At 47.8% G+C, this 14,830-nt stretch overlaps 1 protein-coding gene across 1 annotated transcript; it reads left to right on the top strand.

Annotated features, from left to right (window-relative positions):
• The first annotated feature begins 462 nt into the window (after nt 1–462).
• On the top strand, nt 463–12,896 carry LOC128607365 (dynein axonemal heavy chain 3-like). Its single transcript, XM_053624136.1, has one exon. It carries the CDS (start codon nt 524–526, stop codon nt 12,458–12,460), a length of 11,937 nt encoding a protein of 3,978 aa, XP_053480111.1. The 5' UTR covers nt 463–523; the 3' UTR covers nt 12,461–12,896.
• The last annotated feature ends 1,934 nt before the right edge of the window (nt 12,897–14,830 follow it).

Genomic DNA, 14,830 nt, shown 5'->3' with positions numbered 1-14,830 from the left:
ACAACGGCCTGAAGAAAGCTATCAGCCTCTACAAAGACCACACACACCCATGCATCACATGTTTTAACTATTTACGTCTGGCAGGCGGTATAAGACATTTTTATGCTCATACTAATTCTTCTTCTTGTACTATTTATTGGCGGTTGGCAAACCAGCTTTTGGTGCATTACCGCCACCTACTGAACTGGAGTGTGGTGCGTTATGCTCATACTTCAGGTCTGTAGTCTTTTCAAAAGGTTGCCATGGCCACCGGAATACACATGACGTGTGACTCAATTCTAACTGTGACATAGCATGAATTCTAGAACGTTCAGCCTCTGGACTATATAAACACAATAATATTGATTCTTAACTGCAGTACGAGCGTTTGCTAACTTCAGAGAAATTTATTAGAAGTGATTAATGGTTAAAGTTAACTATCTTGTGACGCCATAGTTGTTTATTTATTTATTTATAGGAATAAGATCAACAGACAGAAAAAATATACTAATATATATCGTCCTTACACGTCTTGCATTGGGATATGCAACAGATGGAAGACCTTCCACAATCATCATCTTCCCTTCACCAGAGGAGACTGTTCCCGCCCCTCTTGGACGATGATCAGATAGAGCACAGGACACCAAGTGAGTGTATCGCTAACAATTTCAGCCCACAAGCACGACACCTGAGCATCACACACCTGCGGCACCCACACAGACATCCCTTGAGATGTTTTGCTTCATCAGAGAAGAGGGTGAAGCATACTGGCACCCCACACTGGAAGGAAGTGACTCCAGTCAGTCAACCTTTAACCCCTGAACAGCAGCTGATCATCATGCACACTCAGGATGAGCTGGAGAAGAAGAAGCTGACAGAACCCACTCCCACTGATTTAGATAGGTATATGCACTACATACATAACGGGCTTCGGGAGGACGCGGTCGCCCCTCAGCCTTCTCACCACATCACCAACATCCTTAAGCTCATTCCTGCCAGTTTCCACGACAAACAGATGCTGCAAGACCTTTTGGAGGAAGAGAAAAGTCGTTTTGATTTCAGCATCCGCAAAAGCATCGTGGATTACGTCCTGATGGACGAGCAGCAGAGGGAGAGGCTGTCCATTTCCAACATTCCTCACCCGTTTCGTCAGCATGTGATCCGTGCTCCGGTTCCGTGGTCTCACTCTTACAGACACGCTCACAAATGGTGCATGCAAAACGTTTTCACTGTCAATCCCATCATGCAACAGCTACAGGAACTGTGGATCAAAAATTTCTCAGATCTGCGTTTTGTGCGTTTGGACGATTTGCGCTCTGCGAATCTGCCGCTGCTGCCCTCAGAGTTCCAGATGTTCATAGAGACACAATGTCAGACCACCAGGGATGTGCTCATCAACAAGTGGTTGCCACAGTGTGAATCACTCTTTTATACCTATAAGGATGCTTGGCTGACCCAGGTGCCACAGACAGATGACGTTGTCCCGGTAAAGACACAGAAGTTTTTCTCCTGTGCAGCTGCGCAGATGTCACTACAAGTACGCAGCCTGGTGATCGCATCACTGCAGGACCTGCTGCACTTCATGTCACTGCACCAGGATGGTAATGATTTTGGGGAGTGTTATGATAAGCTGTACACACAGTGTCCACTCCTTTTGGTCAAGCTGAGGGTAGAAGAGTCAAGCATCGCTTTTCAGCCTCCGCTGTCTCAGTGCTGGGAGCTCATCAAAACCTCATTCACCCACATCATCAACAGCGCTGACCACTTACCCCGGGTGGAGTGTAACCTGTTCCCTGAGCTCATGAATAGTGATTTAACTCTGTGCTCTGTCAGACAGGACGAGTCGCTCGTGATATACCTGCTTAGTCAAGCCAGAATGATCCATGACATGAACACTGTGGGCCCACATAGATATTTGGACATTTACAATAAATACAGCAATCTGCTGGATCAGTCAGCCAGACAGGATATTCTCTCATTCCTCCAGGAGAAACACTCCTTGCAGGACTTTGTCGAAAAGATTGAGGGGGTAAAGTGTGTGAGGAATGAGATCTCCTCTCTGCGTATGACTGTCCCACTGTCACTCTTCTGTCTGGAAACTGTGAATCTCCACCAGGATCTGTGTGACCGCGTGGACAACCTTAAATACTTGCTCATCACCTGCAAGCTGCAGGAGAACCGAGAACTCAACCAGAGTATCTGTCAGCAGTACCAGCAGATTGTGAACACAGTGATGAGTGTACCAGCCAACACAGAAGAACTGGTGGAGCTCAGTCACTTCCTGAAACACACCAGTGATGTGACTGTACACACATTGCGTAATGAAATTAGCGAAGCGGCCAAACGCCTGAGCTTTCTGCTGGACTATGACACTCTCACCGATGATGATTTTGAGCTGAACAGCAGAGTGTTTGACTGGCCGGATCAGATCCGTAATGTATGTGAGGTCCATACGGGCAAACTGGCCAATCAGAGAGATCACTTTGAGGACCAACTGCGCAAGAGGATTGCAGAGCTGGAGCACACACTACAGGCTGTATCTAAAGACGTGGAAGTGTTTAAGAAGATAGAAATGATGAGTTTCGAGGAGGTAAAGAAGAATGTGGATAAACTCCGCAAGATCACAGCATGCCTGGAGAATGCCAGCACACAAATTGAGTACATTAATAAGGAGGAGTGTTTGCTGGAAAGAGACCAGACTCAGTTCCCCCAACTGCAGTCCATCATATCCAGCAAACAGCCATACGATCAGCTGTGGAACACAGCACTGAACTTCAACACCAAATCAGACATCTGGATGAATGGCTCCTTCATGGAGCTGAATGCAGAGCAGATATCTGAGGATCTGTCAGACATGTACAGGCTTATGTACAACCTGATGAGGAGTTTCTCTGCGGCTCCAGCTCCGCGCAGAGTGGCCGACAGCTTTATCACCAAAATTGATAAGTTTAAGCAGCATGTGCCTCTCCTGAGCTACATTTGTAACCCTGGCATTAAAGCCCGCCACTGGGAAAAGATCAGCATCACTGTGGGATTTGATGTAAAGCCAGATGCAGACACTTCTCTCAGTAACATGCTGGACCTTGACCTGACCAAATATGCTGACAAGTTAGAGGAGATCAGTGCATCTGCCAGTAAGGAGTATTCTCTGGAAAGAGCTTTAGAAAAGATGAAGAATGAGTGGACAGACCTCCAGTTTGGCTTCACAGAGTACAAAGACACGGGTACAAGTATTGTCTGTGGAGTGGATGACATTCAGGTGTTGTTGGATGATCACATCATTAGTGCACAAACAATAAGGGGATCTCCGTTCATCAAACCCATTGAGGCAGAGTGCAAGGAATGGGAGGAGAAGCTCTTGCAGATGCAGGACATTTTGGATGCCATGCTGAAGTGTCAGTCCTCTTGGCTGTACCTGGAGCCCATCTTCAGCTCACAGGACATCATTGCGCAGATGCCTGAGGAGGGCCGCAAGTTCAGCATCGTCGACACCTACTGGAGGGACATTGTTGCAGGAGTATTAAAGGATACACATGTGTTAGTGGCTACAGCTCAGCCCAACATGCTGGAGCGTTTGCAGGAGTCAAACATCTTCCTGGAGGAAATTCAGCATGGTCTGAACCACTACTTAGAGGAAAAAAGACTCTACTTTGCCAGGTTCTTCTTCCTCTCTAACGATGAGCTGTTGGAGATCCTGTCTGAGACGAAGGATCCTAAGCGGGTCCAGCCCCACCTGAAGAAGTGCTTCGAGGGAATCGCTAAGCTGGAGTTCACCTCAGAGCTCGAAATCACCGGGATGATCAGCTCAGAGAAAGAGACCGTCCCCTTCACAGACCCCATCGACCCTGCTAAGGCCAAGGGCATGGTTGAGAAGTGGCTCTTGGAGGTAGAACACATGATGCTGAGGAGCGTGAGAGATGTCATACAAGGCGGGTTAGAGCAGTACCCTGAGGTCCCCAGGAAGAAGTGGGTGTTGCAGTGGCCTGGTCAAGTAGTGATCTGTACTTCCTCCATTTTTTGGACCAGTGAGGTGTCTAACGCTATACAGAACAATACTCTGCCTGCATACCTGGATCAGTGTACTGTTCAGATTGCAGACATTGTTGAGCTGGTCAGGGGGAAACTCACAGGTGGAGCTAGACTCACACTGGAAGCTCTAACAGTTATTGATGTTCATGCACGTGATGTTGTGGCAAAACTGGCAGAGGACAGAGTGTCATCTCTAAATGACTTCCAGTGGATGTCACAGCTGAGATATTACTGGGATGGAAGCGAGGTCAAGGTGGGGATGATCACCACTGATGTCACATATGGATATGAGTACTTGGGGAACTCAGGACGACTCGTCATCACCCCACTCACAGACCGCTGCTACAGGACGCTGATGGGAGCTCTGAAGCTGAATCTGGGAGGAGCTCCAGAGGGACCTGCAGGAACAGGAAAAACAGAGACCACCAAAGACCTGGCCAAGGCTCTGGCCAAACAGTGTGTGGTGTTTAATTGCTCAGATGGTCTGGATTATAAAGCGATGAGTAAGTTTTTTAAAGGTTTGGCTCAGTCGGGAGCGTGGGCCTGCTTCGATGAGTTCAACCGCATTGAGGTGGAGGTGTTATCAGTGGTGGCTCAGCAGGTGCTGAGTATTCAGCAGGCCATAGCGCAGAATCTGAAGCGGTTTATGTTTGAGGGAACCGAGCTCTCACTGAACCCAACCTGCAACGTGTTCATCACCATGAACCCGGGATACGCCGGCCGAGCAGAACTGCCTGATAACCTTAAAGCTCGGTTCCGTACAGTAGCCATGATGGTGCCAGATTATGCACTGATTGGAGAAATATCACTCTACTCCATGGGCTTCATTCAGTCCCGCAGCCTGGCACAGAAGATCGTAGCAACATATCGCCTGTGTTCGGAGCAGCTCTCCTCACAGCCCCACTATGACTACGGCATGCGAGCCGTCAAATCAGTCCTGACCGCAGCAGGGAACCTGAAACTGAAGTTCCCACAGGAGGACGAGAATGTGCTGCTGCTCAGAGCACTGATGGATGTCAACATGGCCAAATTCCTTGCCCAGGACGTCCCTCTCTTCCAGGGTATAATATCAGATCTCTTTCCAGGTGTGGTGTTGCCGAAGCCCGATTACGAGTTATTGCTAAAAGCTATGCATGAGAACATTGTGAAACTCAAACTGCAGCCTGTTCCATGGTTCATCGGCAAGATCATACAAGTGTATGAAATGATGCTGGTGAGGCATGGTTTTATGATTGTTGGTGAACCACTTGGAGGGAAAACCTCTGCATATAAAGTTTTAGCAGGAGCTCTGAGAGACCTGTATGAGGGAGGTCTGATGAACGAGTTTGCCGTAAATGTCTCTGTCATTAACCCAAAGGCCATCACCATGGGTCAGCTGTATGGCTGTTTCGACCCAGTGAGTCACGAGTGGACAGACGGTGTCTTGGCCACAACATACCGGGAGCAGGCTCAGTCGACAGCTGAAGATCGCCAGTGGATCGTGTTTGACGGACCAATCGATGCAGTGTGGATTGAAAACATGAACACCGTACTCGATGACAACAAAAAGTTGTGTCTGATGAGCGGTGAGATTATCCAGATGAGTCCTAAGATGAGTCTGATCTTTGAGACAGCCGACCTAGAGCAGGCCTCACCGGCTACTGTCAGCAGGTGTGGCATGATCTACATGGAGCCCCATCAACTAGGCTGGACTCCACTCAGAGATTCTTACATGGACACACTCCAAGACAGCTTGTCACCAGAACACCATGAACTGATTGTGGATCTCTTTGATTGGCTGGTGCAGCCGTGTTTGGACTTCATCGCCCATAATTGCCGTTTCCTGGTGCAAACCTCACCCATCCACCTTGCCAATAGTCTCATGCACCTGTATTCCTGTCTGATTGATGAGATTGTAGTTGTGGGTCAGGAGGGGGCAGAGCCTATGTCCAGTCAGCAGATGACTGTGTGGCTGCAGAGCCTGTTCCTATATGCTGTGGTGTGGACAGTGGGCGGGACTATAAACGGTGATAGCAGGAAGAAGTTTGATGTCTTTTACAGGAATCTGCTCACTGGAACGATGGACGAGAACCCGAGACCCAAAAGTGTCAAACTCACCAAGAACAACGTCTTCCCAGAGAGCGGTTCGGTATATGATTATTATTTCCATAAGCAAGGATCAGGACAGTGGAGAACATGGACCGACTCCATCAGCAAAGAGGAGAGCATCATACCACTTGGAGCAAATGTGTCTGATCTGATCATACCCACTATGGAGACGGCGCGTCAGTTCTTCTTCTTGAGGACGTACTTGTCTCACCAGGTGCCCATGCTCTTCGTGGGGCCTACAGGAACTGGGAAATCCATCATCAACTCTAACTTCCTGATGTCTCTGCCCAAAGAAGAGTACATACCAAACTGCCTCAACTTCTCTGCCCGCACCTCTGCCAACCAGGTGCAGGACATCATCATGGCTAAGCTGGATCGCCGCCGGAAAGGTGTGTTCGGACCACCGCCGGGGAAGAAGTTCATTGTCTATGTTGATGACCTGAACATGCCTGCGAAGGAGGTTTACGGAGCTCAGCCCCCCATCGAGCTGCTGCGGCAGTGGATTGATCATCGGCACTGGTACGACAAGAAGGACACATCCAGGCTGGACATCGTAGATGTGCTGTTTATGTCCGCCATGGGGCCCCCTGGTGGCGGGAGGAATGATATCACAGGTCGTTTTACACGTCACCTGAACATTGTCTCCATCGACTCGTTTGATGATGGGACTCTCAGTAAGATCTTCACCTCCATCACTGACTGGCACTTCAGCACAGGATTCGACGCCTCCTTCTACAGGCTGGGGAAGATCCTGGTTCAGGCCACTATTGCGGTGTATAAGGATGCGATGGAGAAGTTCCTGCCCACTCCGACTAAATCTCACTATGTATTCAATCTCCGAGACATTGCCAGGGTTATTAAAGGAGTGCTGCTGTGCCCACACACACACATGGAGGATGGTGATAAACTGATCAGGTTGTGGATCCATGAGGTTTACCGCGTCTTCAACGATCGTCTGATCGACAACGAGGACAGAAAAACATTCTTCGAAATCGTCCAAGAGAGAACCTCAACCTACTTCAAACAGACCCTGAATAAGCTCCTCTGCCATCTCTCTCTGAGTGGTAACGTGTCAGATGAAACCATTAGATCCCTCTTTTTTGGTGACTATGCCACACCAGATTCGGACATGAGCAGGAGCTATAATGAGATTCGAGACCTTTGCTCACTCACCAGCGTCATGGAGTATCACCTGCAGGAGTTTAACAGGATAAGCACGGCCCCCATGGGCCTCGTCATGTTCCAGTTCGCCATCGAGCACATCTCCCGTATCTGCCGTGTGCTGAAGCAGGATAACGGCCACTTGCTCCTCGTGGGCGTCGGAGGATCCGGTCGCAGCAGTGCCACCAAACTTGCCACCTTCATCAGCCAGTACGAGCTCTTCCAAATCGAGCTCACCAAGAACTACGGCAAGACCGAGTGGCGGGACGACCTGAAGCGCGTGCTGACCATGGCTGGGATGAAGGGGCAAAAGACCACGTTTCTCTTAGGGGATGGACAGATGAAGGATGAGATGTTTGTGGAGGATGTGAACACGCTTCTAAACACTGGAGACGTGCCCAACATGTTCGCACAGGATGAGCGCGCTGAAATCGTGGAGAAGATGCAGAGCATCGCCAAGAATGAGGGGAGAAAAATCGACGCCACGCCACTCTCTATGTACAACTTCTTCATCGACAGGGTCAAAGAGAACCTGCATATTGTCCTGGCGATGAGCCCGATTGGTGACGCATTTCGGAAACGTCTGCGCATGTTCCCGTCTCTGATTAACTGCTGCACAATCGACTGGTTCCAAGCGTGGCCTACAGATGCACTTGAGATGGTCGCTAAAAAATTCCTGGAAGACGTGGAGCTGGAGAATCCCATCAGGAGAGAGGTGGTGGAGATGTGTAAGACATTTCAGGAGAGTGCACAGAAGCTTTCAGAGCAGTATTACTCACAGCTACGTAGGCATAATTATGTCACTCCCACCTCTTACCTAGAGCTGATCCTCACCTATAAGACTCTTCTGACGGCCAAGCGCAATCAGGTGGACATGTTCAAGAATCGCTACCTGATTGGCCTGGAGAAACTTGACTTTGCCGCCTCACAGGTGGCAGTGATGCAGCAGGACTTGACTGCTCGTCAACCTGAACTGATAAAAACCTCAGCTGAGACAGATGCGATGATGGTGAAGATTGATAAGGAGACGATAGAGGTGGATGCGAAGAAAGAGCTTGTTGCTGCCGACGAGAAAGTAGCGAATGAGTCTGCGGCAGCTGCAAAAGCCATTAAGGATGAGTGTGAAGGGGACCTTGCAGAAGCAATGCCAGCACTGAAAGCAGCTCTTTTGGCTCTCGACACGCTGAAATCTGAGCACATCACAGAGGTAAAGGCCATGCAGAACCCTCCTTCCGGTGTTAAACTCGTTATGGAGTCCATCTGTGTAATGAAGGGCATCAAACCTGATAGGAAACCTGATGGTTCTGGTAAGATGGTCGAGGATTTTTGGGGTCCATCCAAGAAACTGCTGGGAGACACAAAATTCCTGGAAAGCCTCAAAACATTTGACAAAGACAATATCCCTGCCGCCAACATCAAGAAGATCCGTGAGAAGTTTATTAACAATCCTGAGTTTCAACCTGCCCTGGTCAAAAATGCCTCAACTGCCTGTGAGGGTTTGTGCAAGTGGGTCCGGGCCATGGAGGTGTACGAACGAGTTGCCAAAGTGGTGGCCCCAAAGAAAGAGAAGCTCCACCAGGCAGAGGAAGAGCTGGCACTTCAAATGGAAATTCTTTCAGTGAAGCGGGCTGAGCTGAAAGCTGTGCAGGACCGTCTGTGCTCTCTGAATGACACGTTTGCTGAAAAGGTGCAGAAGAAAAAGGACCTGGAAGATGACATCGAGCTGTGCTCACAGAAACTGATACGGGCTGAGAAAATGATCGGTGGACTGGGAGGAGAAAAAGACAGGTGGACAGAAACAGCACGAGTCCTGGGAATCAAATACACTAACCTGACCGGGGATGTGCTTCTTTCTTCAGCCACTGTGTCATACCTGGGGGCTTTTACAGTGGATTATCGGGTGGAATGTCAGAAGGAATGGCATAAGATTTGCATGGAAAGGAAAGTGCCATGTTCTGAAGACTTCACACTTAGCAACACCCTTGGCAATCAAGTTCTGATCCGGGAATGGCGGATTGCTGGGTTACCCGTAGACTCTTTCTCCACAGACAATGGCATCATTGTGTCAAATTCACGCCGCTGGCCACTCATTATAGACCCTCAGGGACAGGCCAACAAGTGGATCAAGAACATGGAGAAGGCCAACAAGCTTGCCGTTATCAAGCTCTCTGATAGCAACTATGTGCGAACTTTAGAAAACGCCATCCAGTTTGGAACCCCTGTCCTCCTGGAGAATGTGGATGAGGAGCTGGATGCTATTCTAGAGCCAATTCTCCTGAAGCAGACATTTAAGCAGCAAGGTGTAGAATACCTGAAGCTGGGTGAGAACATCATTGAATATTCCCAAGACTTCCGGTTCTATATGACCACTGGGTTGAGGAACCCACACTACCTGCCTGAAGTGGCCGTGAAGGTGTGTTTGCTGAATTTTATGATCACACCTCTCGGGCTGCAAGACCAGCTTCTCGGCATTGTCGCTGCTAAAGAGAAACCAGAGCTGGAGGAAAAGAAAAACCAACTCATCCTTGAGGGTGCAGCCAACAGCAAGCAGCTTCAAGAGATAGAGGACAAGATATTGGAAGTTCTTTCCTCATCTGAAGGGGACATCCTGGAAGATGAGACGGCTATCAACGTGTTATCGTCCTCCAAGGTCCTCTCTGCGGAGATCTCAGAAAAGCAAAAGATTGCGACTGAAACGGAGGGGGAAATTGACAGGACAAGGATGGGATATCGCCCCGTGGCCGAGCACTCATCCATCCTGTTCTTCTGCATCTCTGAGCTTGCCAACATTGAGCCAATGTACCAGTACTCGCTCACATGGTTTATCAGTCTCTATCTTCACTCCCTTGCTCAAAGTGCACCAAGCGAAGACTTAACTACTCGCATTGCTAATATCCTTGAGCACTTCACTGTCAGCATCTACAACAATGTGTGCCGCTCACTCTTTGAGAAGGACAAGCTGCTGTTCTCACTGCTTCTCACTGTCGGAATCATGCAAGGCAAAGGTCAAATCAATGACCTCATCTGGCGCTTCTTGCTCACCGGCGGTGTTGCACTTGACAACCCACACCCAAACCCCGCCCCTGGGTGGCTGTCAGACAAAGCATGGTCAGAGGTGGTCCAAGCCTCAAAGCTCCCAAGTCTTGAAGGTCTCTTTGAAGATGTACGTAAAAACACGGCTGACTGGAAGCAGGTGTACGACTCAAGCCGGCCGCACGAGGAGTGCTTCCCAGGCAGATGGCACACCCTGGTGGGCATGGACCGCATGGCGGTGCTGCGCTGCTTCCGCCCTGATAAACTTGTTCCTGCTGTGCAACAGTTCATCGTGGAAAACATGGGACGAACCTACATCGAACCGCCAACATTCGACTTGGCAAAAAGCTACAGTGATTCCAACTGCTGCTCGCCGCTAATCTTTATACTCTCAGCAGGGTCAGATCCCACCGCAGTGTTGTTGAAGTTTGCAGATGATGTGAATATGGGGGGCAGTAAGACCCAGACTGTGTCACTTGGTCAGGGACAGGGCCCTGTCGCTGCTAGCATCATCAACTCTGCTATTAGCAACGGAACGTGGGTTGTCCTACAAAACTGTCATCTAGCAACCAGCTGGATGCCAACACTGGAGAGAATCTGTGAGGAGGTGATCACGCCTGAGAACACACACCCTGATTTCAGGCTGTGGTTGACCAGTTACCCATGTGAGAAGTTTCCAGTCAGTATCCTGCAGAACGGAGTGAAGATGACTAATGAGCCTCCTAAAGGTCTGAGAGCCAATCTGCTGCGCTCCTACCTCACTGACCCACTGTGTGAACCCACCTTCTTGGAAAGCTCCAACCAACCCCATGCCTGGAAGAAGCTGCTCTTTGGCCTCTGCTTTTTCCACGCTCTCGTCCAGGAAAGGAGAACATTCGGCCCGCTAGGCTGGAATATCCCTTATGAATTTAATGAGTCGGATATGAAGATCAGCATGCTTCAGACTCAAATGTTCCTGGATGAGTATGAGGTAGTTCCTCTTGAGGCACTGACTTACCTGATTGGTGAGTGTAATTATGGTGGTAGGGTGACTGATGATAAGGATCGCAGGCTTCTGCTCTCGTTGCTCTCCACCTTCTACAGCTCTGAGCTCATACATCAGGAAAGATACAGGGTGTGTGAGGGAGACGTTTACTATGTACCATCGGATGGACCCTACGAGAGTTACGTTGACTACATCCGCAACCTGCCAATCGCAGCCGAGCCTGGGGTCTTCGGTCTACACAGCAACGCGGACATCACCAAGGACAACCAGGAGACCAATCTGCTTTTAAAAGGAGTGTTACTCACCCTTCCCAGGCAGACAGGGGGTGGAGCCAAATCTCCTCAGGAAGTGGTTGATGAGTTGGCAGAGGACATTATGTCAAAGTTGCCACCAGATTTCAATATTGAGAAGGTGATATCTAAGTATCCAGTGATGTATGAGGAGTCCATGAACACCGTACTGCGGCAGGAGATCATCCGCTTTAACAGGTTGACATCGGTGGTTCGCAGGAGCCTGGTCAATATCCGGAGGGCTTTAAAGGGGCAGGTGGTGATGTCTTCAGAGCTGGAGAACGTTTTTAACAGCATGCTGGTGGGGAAAGTTCCAGCCATATGGGCCGCTAAATCTTACCCATCACTCAAACCTCTCGGCGGCTACGTCTCTGACCTGCTGTCCAGACTGCACTTCCTACAGGAGTGGATAGATAACGGACCTCCGACTGTGTTCTGGCTCTCCGGGTTCTACTTTACACAGTCCTTCCTCACCGGAGTGTCTCAGAATTTTGCACGCAAATACACTATCCCCATCGACTACATCGGCTTTGAGTATGAGGTGATGAAGCAGGAGAATAAGATGGAGGTAAAGCCTGAGGACGGTGCATATGTTCGTGGTTTGTTCCTGGAGGGAGCTCGGTGGGATCGGGAGCACATGGTCATCGGAGAATCGCTTCCCAAAATCCTCTTCGACCCGCTGCCTATCATCTGGCTGAAGCCTGGAGAGAGCAGCACATTCCAGCACGAGAACATATATGTATGTCCAGTGTACAAAACGAGTGAAAGGAGAGGCACACTGTCCACCACTGGACACTCCACCAACTACGTCCAGTCCATTGAGCTGCCCTCAGACCGGCCACAGAAACACTGGATCAACCGCGGGGTGGCTGTTCTCTGCCAGCTTGACGACTGAGCACACACACACACACACACACACACACAGCACAAACATACACCACACACACAAACACAAACACACACACACACTCACACACACACACTCTCTCTCTATAAACAAGAAAGTGTTAAAAGAAAACATGCAGCATACAAAATATAAACAAATTGAACAGAATAAAATCAGAAAACTTAATACAGCAAAATAATAAAAAAAAAAGATTTCAAAGAATATTTTAAACGCATAATAGAAAAAGAGAAGTGAACTAAAAAGAAAAGGACTCTCAGCTTAGTGAACAACTCGGCACCATAAGATCCGTCTGAAATTTTATAAAATTCACTTGAATGTTTGTTTACTCTTTTACACACACACACACACACACACACATTTACACATATGTAGACTGAAGTTACATGTTTACATTGCTGTGGAAAATAAAGATTTATATAAAGACAAGTCGTGTCAACTTTTTTTTCTAGAGCACATTTAAAAGCACTTTGCATCAAAGTACTGTACAATAAAACATCGAGCATATAAAAAGAAAGTGTTAAAAGAAAACATGCAGTGTACAAAATATAAACAAATTAAACAGAATAAAATCAGAAAACTTAATACAGCAAAAAAAACCCCGAATATTTTAAAAGCATAATAAAAAAAAGAGAAGTGAACTAAAAAGAAAAGGACTCTCAACTTAGTGAACGACTCGGCACCATAAGATCCATCTGAAATTTTATAAAATTCACTTGAAAGTTTGTTTGTTTGTTTGTTGTTTATTTAAGGTTAATTTCACAAAAGGTTTCAGCCTTATGAAGACTTAATAATCACGTGTCAAATTATCGCCAACTATCCGGTTGAGAGTAAAACGGTAGCGAGTCATTTGGATGTTCGACACTTCTTAGTGAATCGTATCAACTATTTTGCGGACAATATTCAAAAGCAATTACAAATTGTATTTGCAATCGCATTTTCTATTTGTGGACGTTATTAGTTACTCATGTAAAACCAAATATACTAGGATATGGTTCATTATTGCTATCAACTAAAGCAAACGTGTAATAATGGTTTATGGTTCATTGAAGAAGCATGAAAAACATTGTTTAAACCCTTTCCAATCTATAAAGCTTATTTGGATTTTTACAAAATTATCCTTAAAAAAGTTTTTTTTTTTTTTTTTTTTTTGCTGGGTATACAGTATCTCACAAAAGTGAGTACACCCCTCACATTTTTGTAAATATTTGATTATATCTTTTCATGTGACAACACTGAAGAAATGACACTTTGCTGCAATGTAAAGTAGTGAGTGTACAGCTTGTGTAACACTGTAAATTTGCTGTCCCCTCAAAATAACTCAACACACAGCCATTAATGTCTAAACTGCTGGCAACAAAAGTGAGTACACCCCTAAGTGAAAATGTCCAAATTGGTCCCAATTAGCCATTTTCCCTCCCCGGTGTCATGTGACTTGTTAGTGTTACAAGGTCTCAGGTGTGAATGGGGAGCAGGTGTGTTAAATTTGGTGTCATCGCTCTCACACTCCCTCATACTGGTCACTGGAAGTTCAACATGGCACCTCATGGCAAAGAACTCTCTGAGGATCTGAAAAAAAGAATTGTTGCTCTACATAAAGATGGCCTGGGCTTTAAGAAGATTGCCAAGATCCTGACACTGAGCTGCAGCATGGTGGGCAAGACCATATAGCGGTTTAACAGGACAGGTTCCACTCAGAACAGGCCTCGCCATGGTCCACCAAAGAAGTTGAGTGCACATGCTCAGCATCATATCCAGAGGTTGTCTTTGGGAAATAGACATATGTGTGCTAGCAGCATTGCTGCAGAGGTTGAAGGGGTGGGGGGTCAGCCTGTCAGTGCTCAGACCATACGCCGCACACTGCATAGCTGCACACTGCACACTGGGTAGCTACAGTTCATTGAGGGAACCACGAATGCCAATATGTACTGTGACCTAGTAAAGCAGAGCATGATCCCCAGAGCAGTATTCCAGCATGATAACGACCCCAAACACACCTTCAAGATGACCACTGCCTTGCTAAAGAAGCTGAGGGTGAAGGTGATGGACTGGCCAAGCATGTCTCCAGACCTAAGCCCCACTGAGCATCTGTGGGGCATCCTCAAACAGAAGGTGGAGGAGCACAAGGTCTCTAACATCCACCAGCTCTGTGATGTTGTCATGGAGGAGTGTAAGAGGACTCCAGTGGCAACCTGTGAAGCTCTGGTGAACTCCATGGTCAAGAGGGTTAAGGCAGTGCTGGAAAATAATGGTGGCCACACAAAATATTGACACTTTGGGTCCAATTTTGACATTTTCACTTAGGGGTGTATTCACTTTTGTTGCCAGCAATTTAGACATTAATGGCTGTGTGTAGAGTTA

Source organism: Ictalurus furcatus, chromosome 5 (genome assembly GCF_023375685.1).
Source record: "Ictalurus furcatus strain D&B chromosome 5, Billie_1.0, whole genome shotgun sequence".
NCBI classification, from domain to species: Eukaryota; Metazoa; Chordata; class Actinopteri; order Siluriformes; family Ictaluridae; genus Ictalurus; species Ictalurus furcatus.
This window is presented reverse-complemented; position numbering and strand designations above follow the sequence as displayed.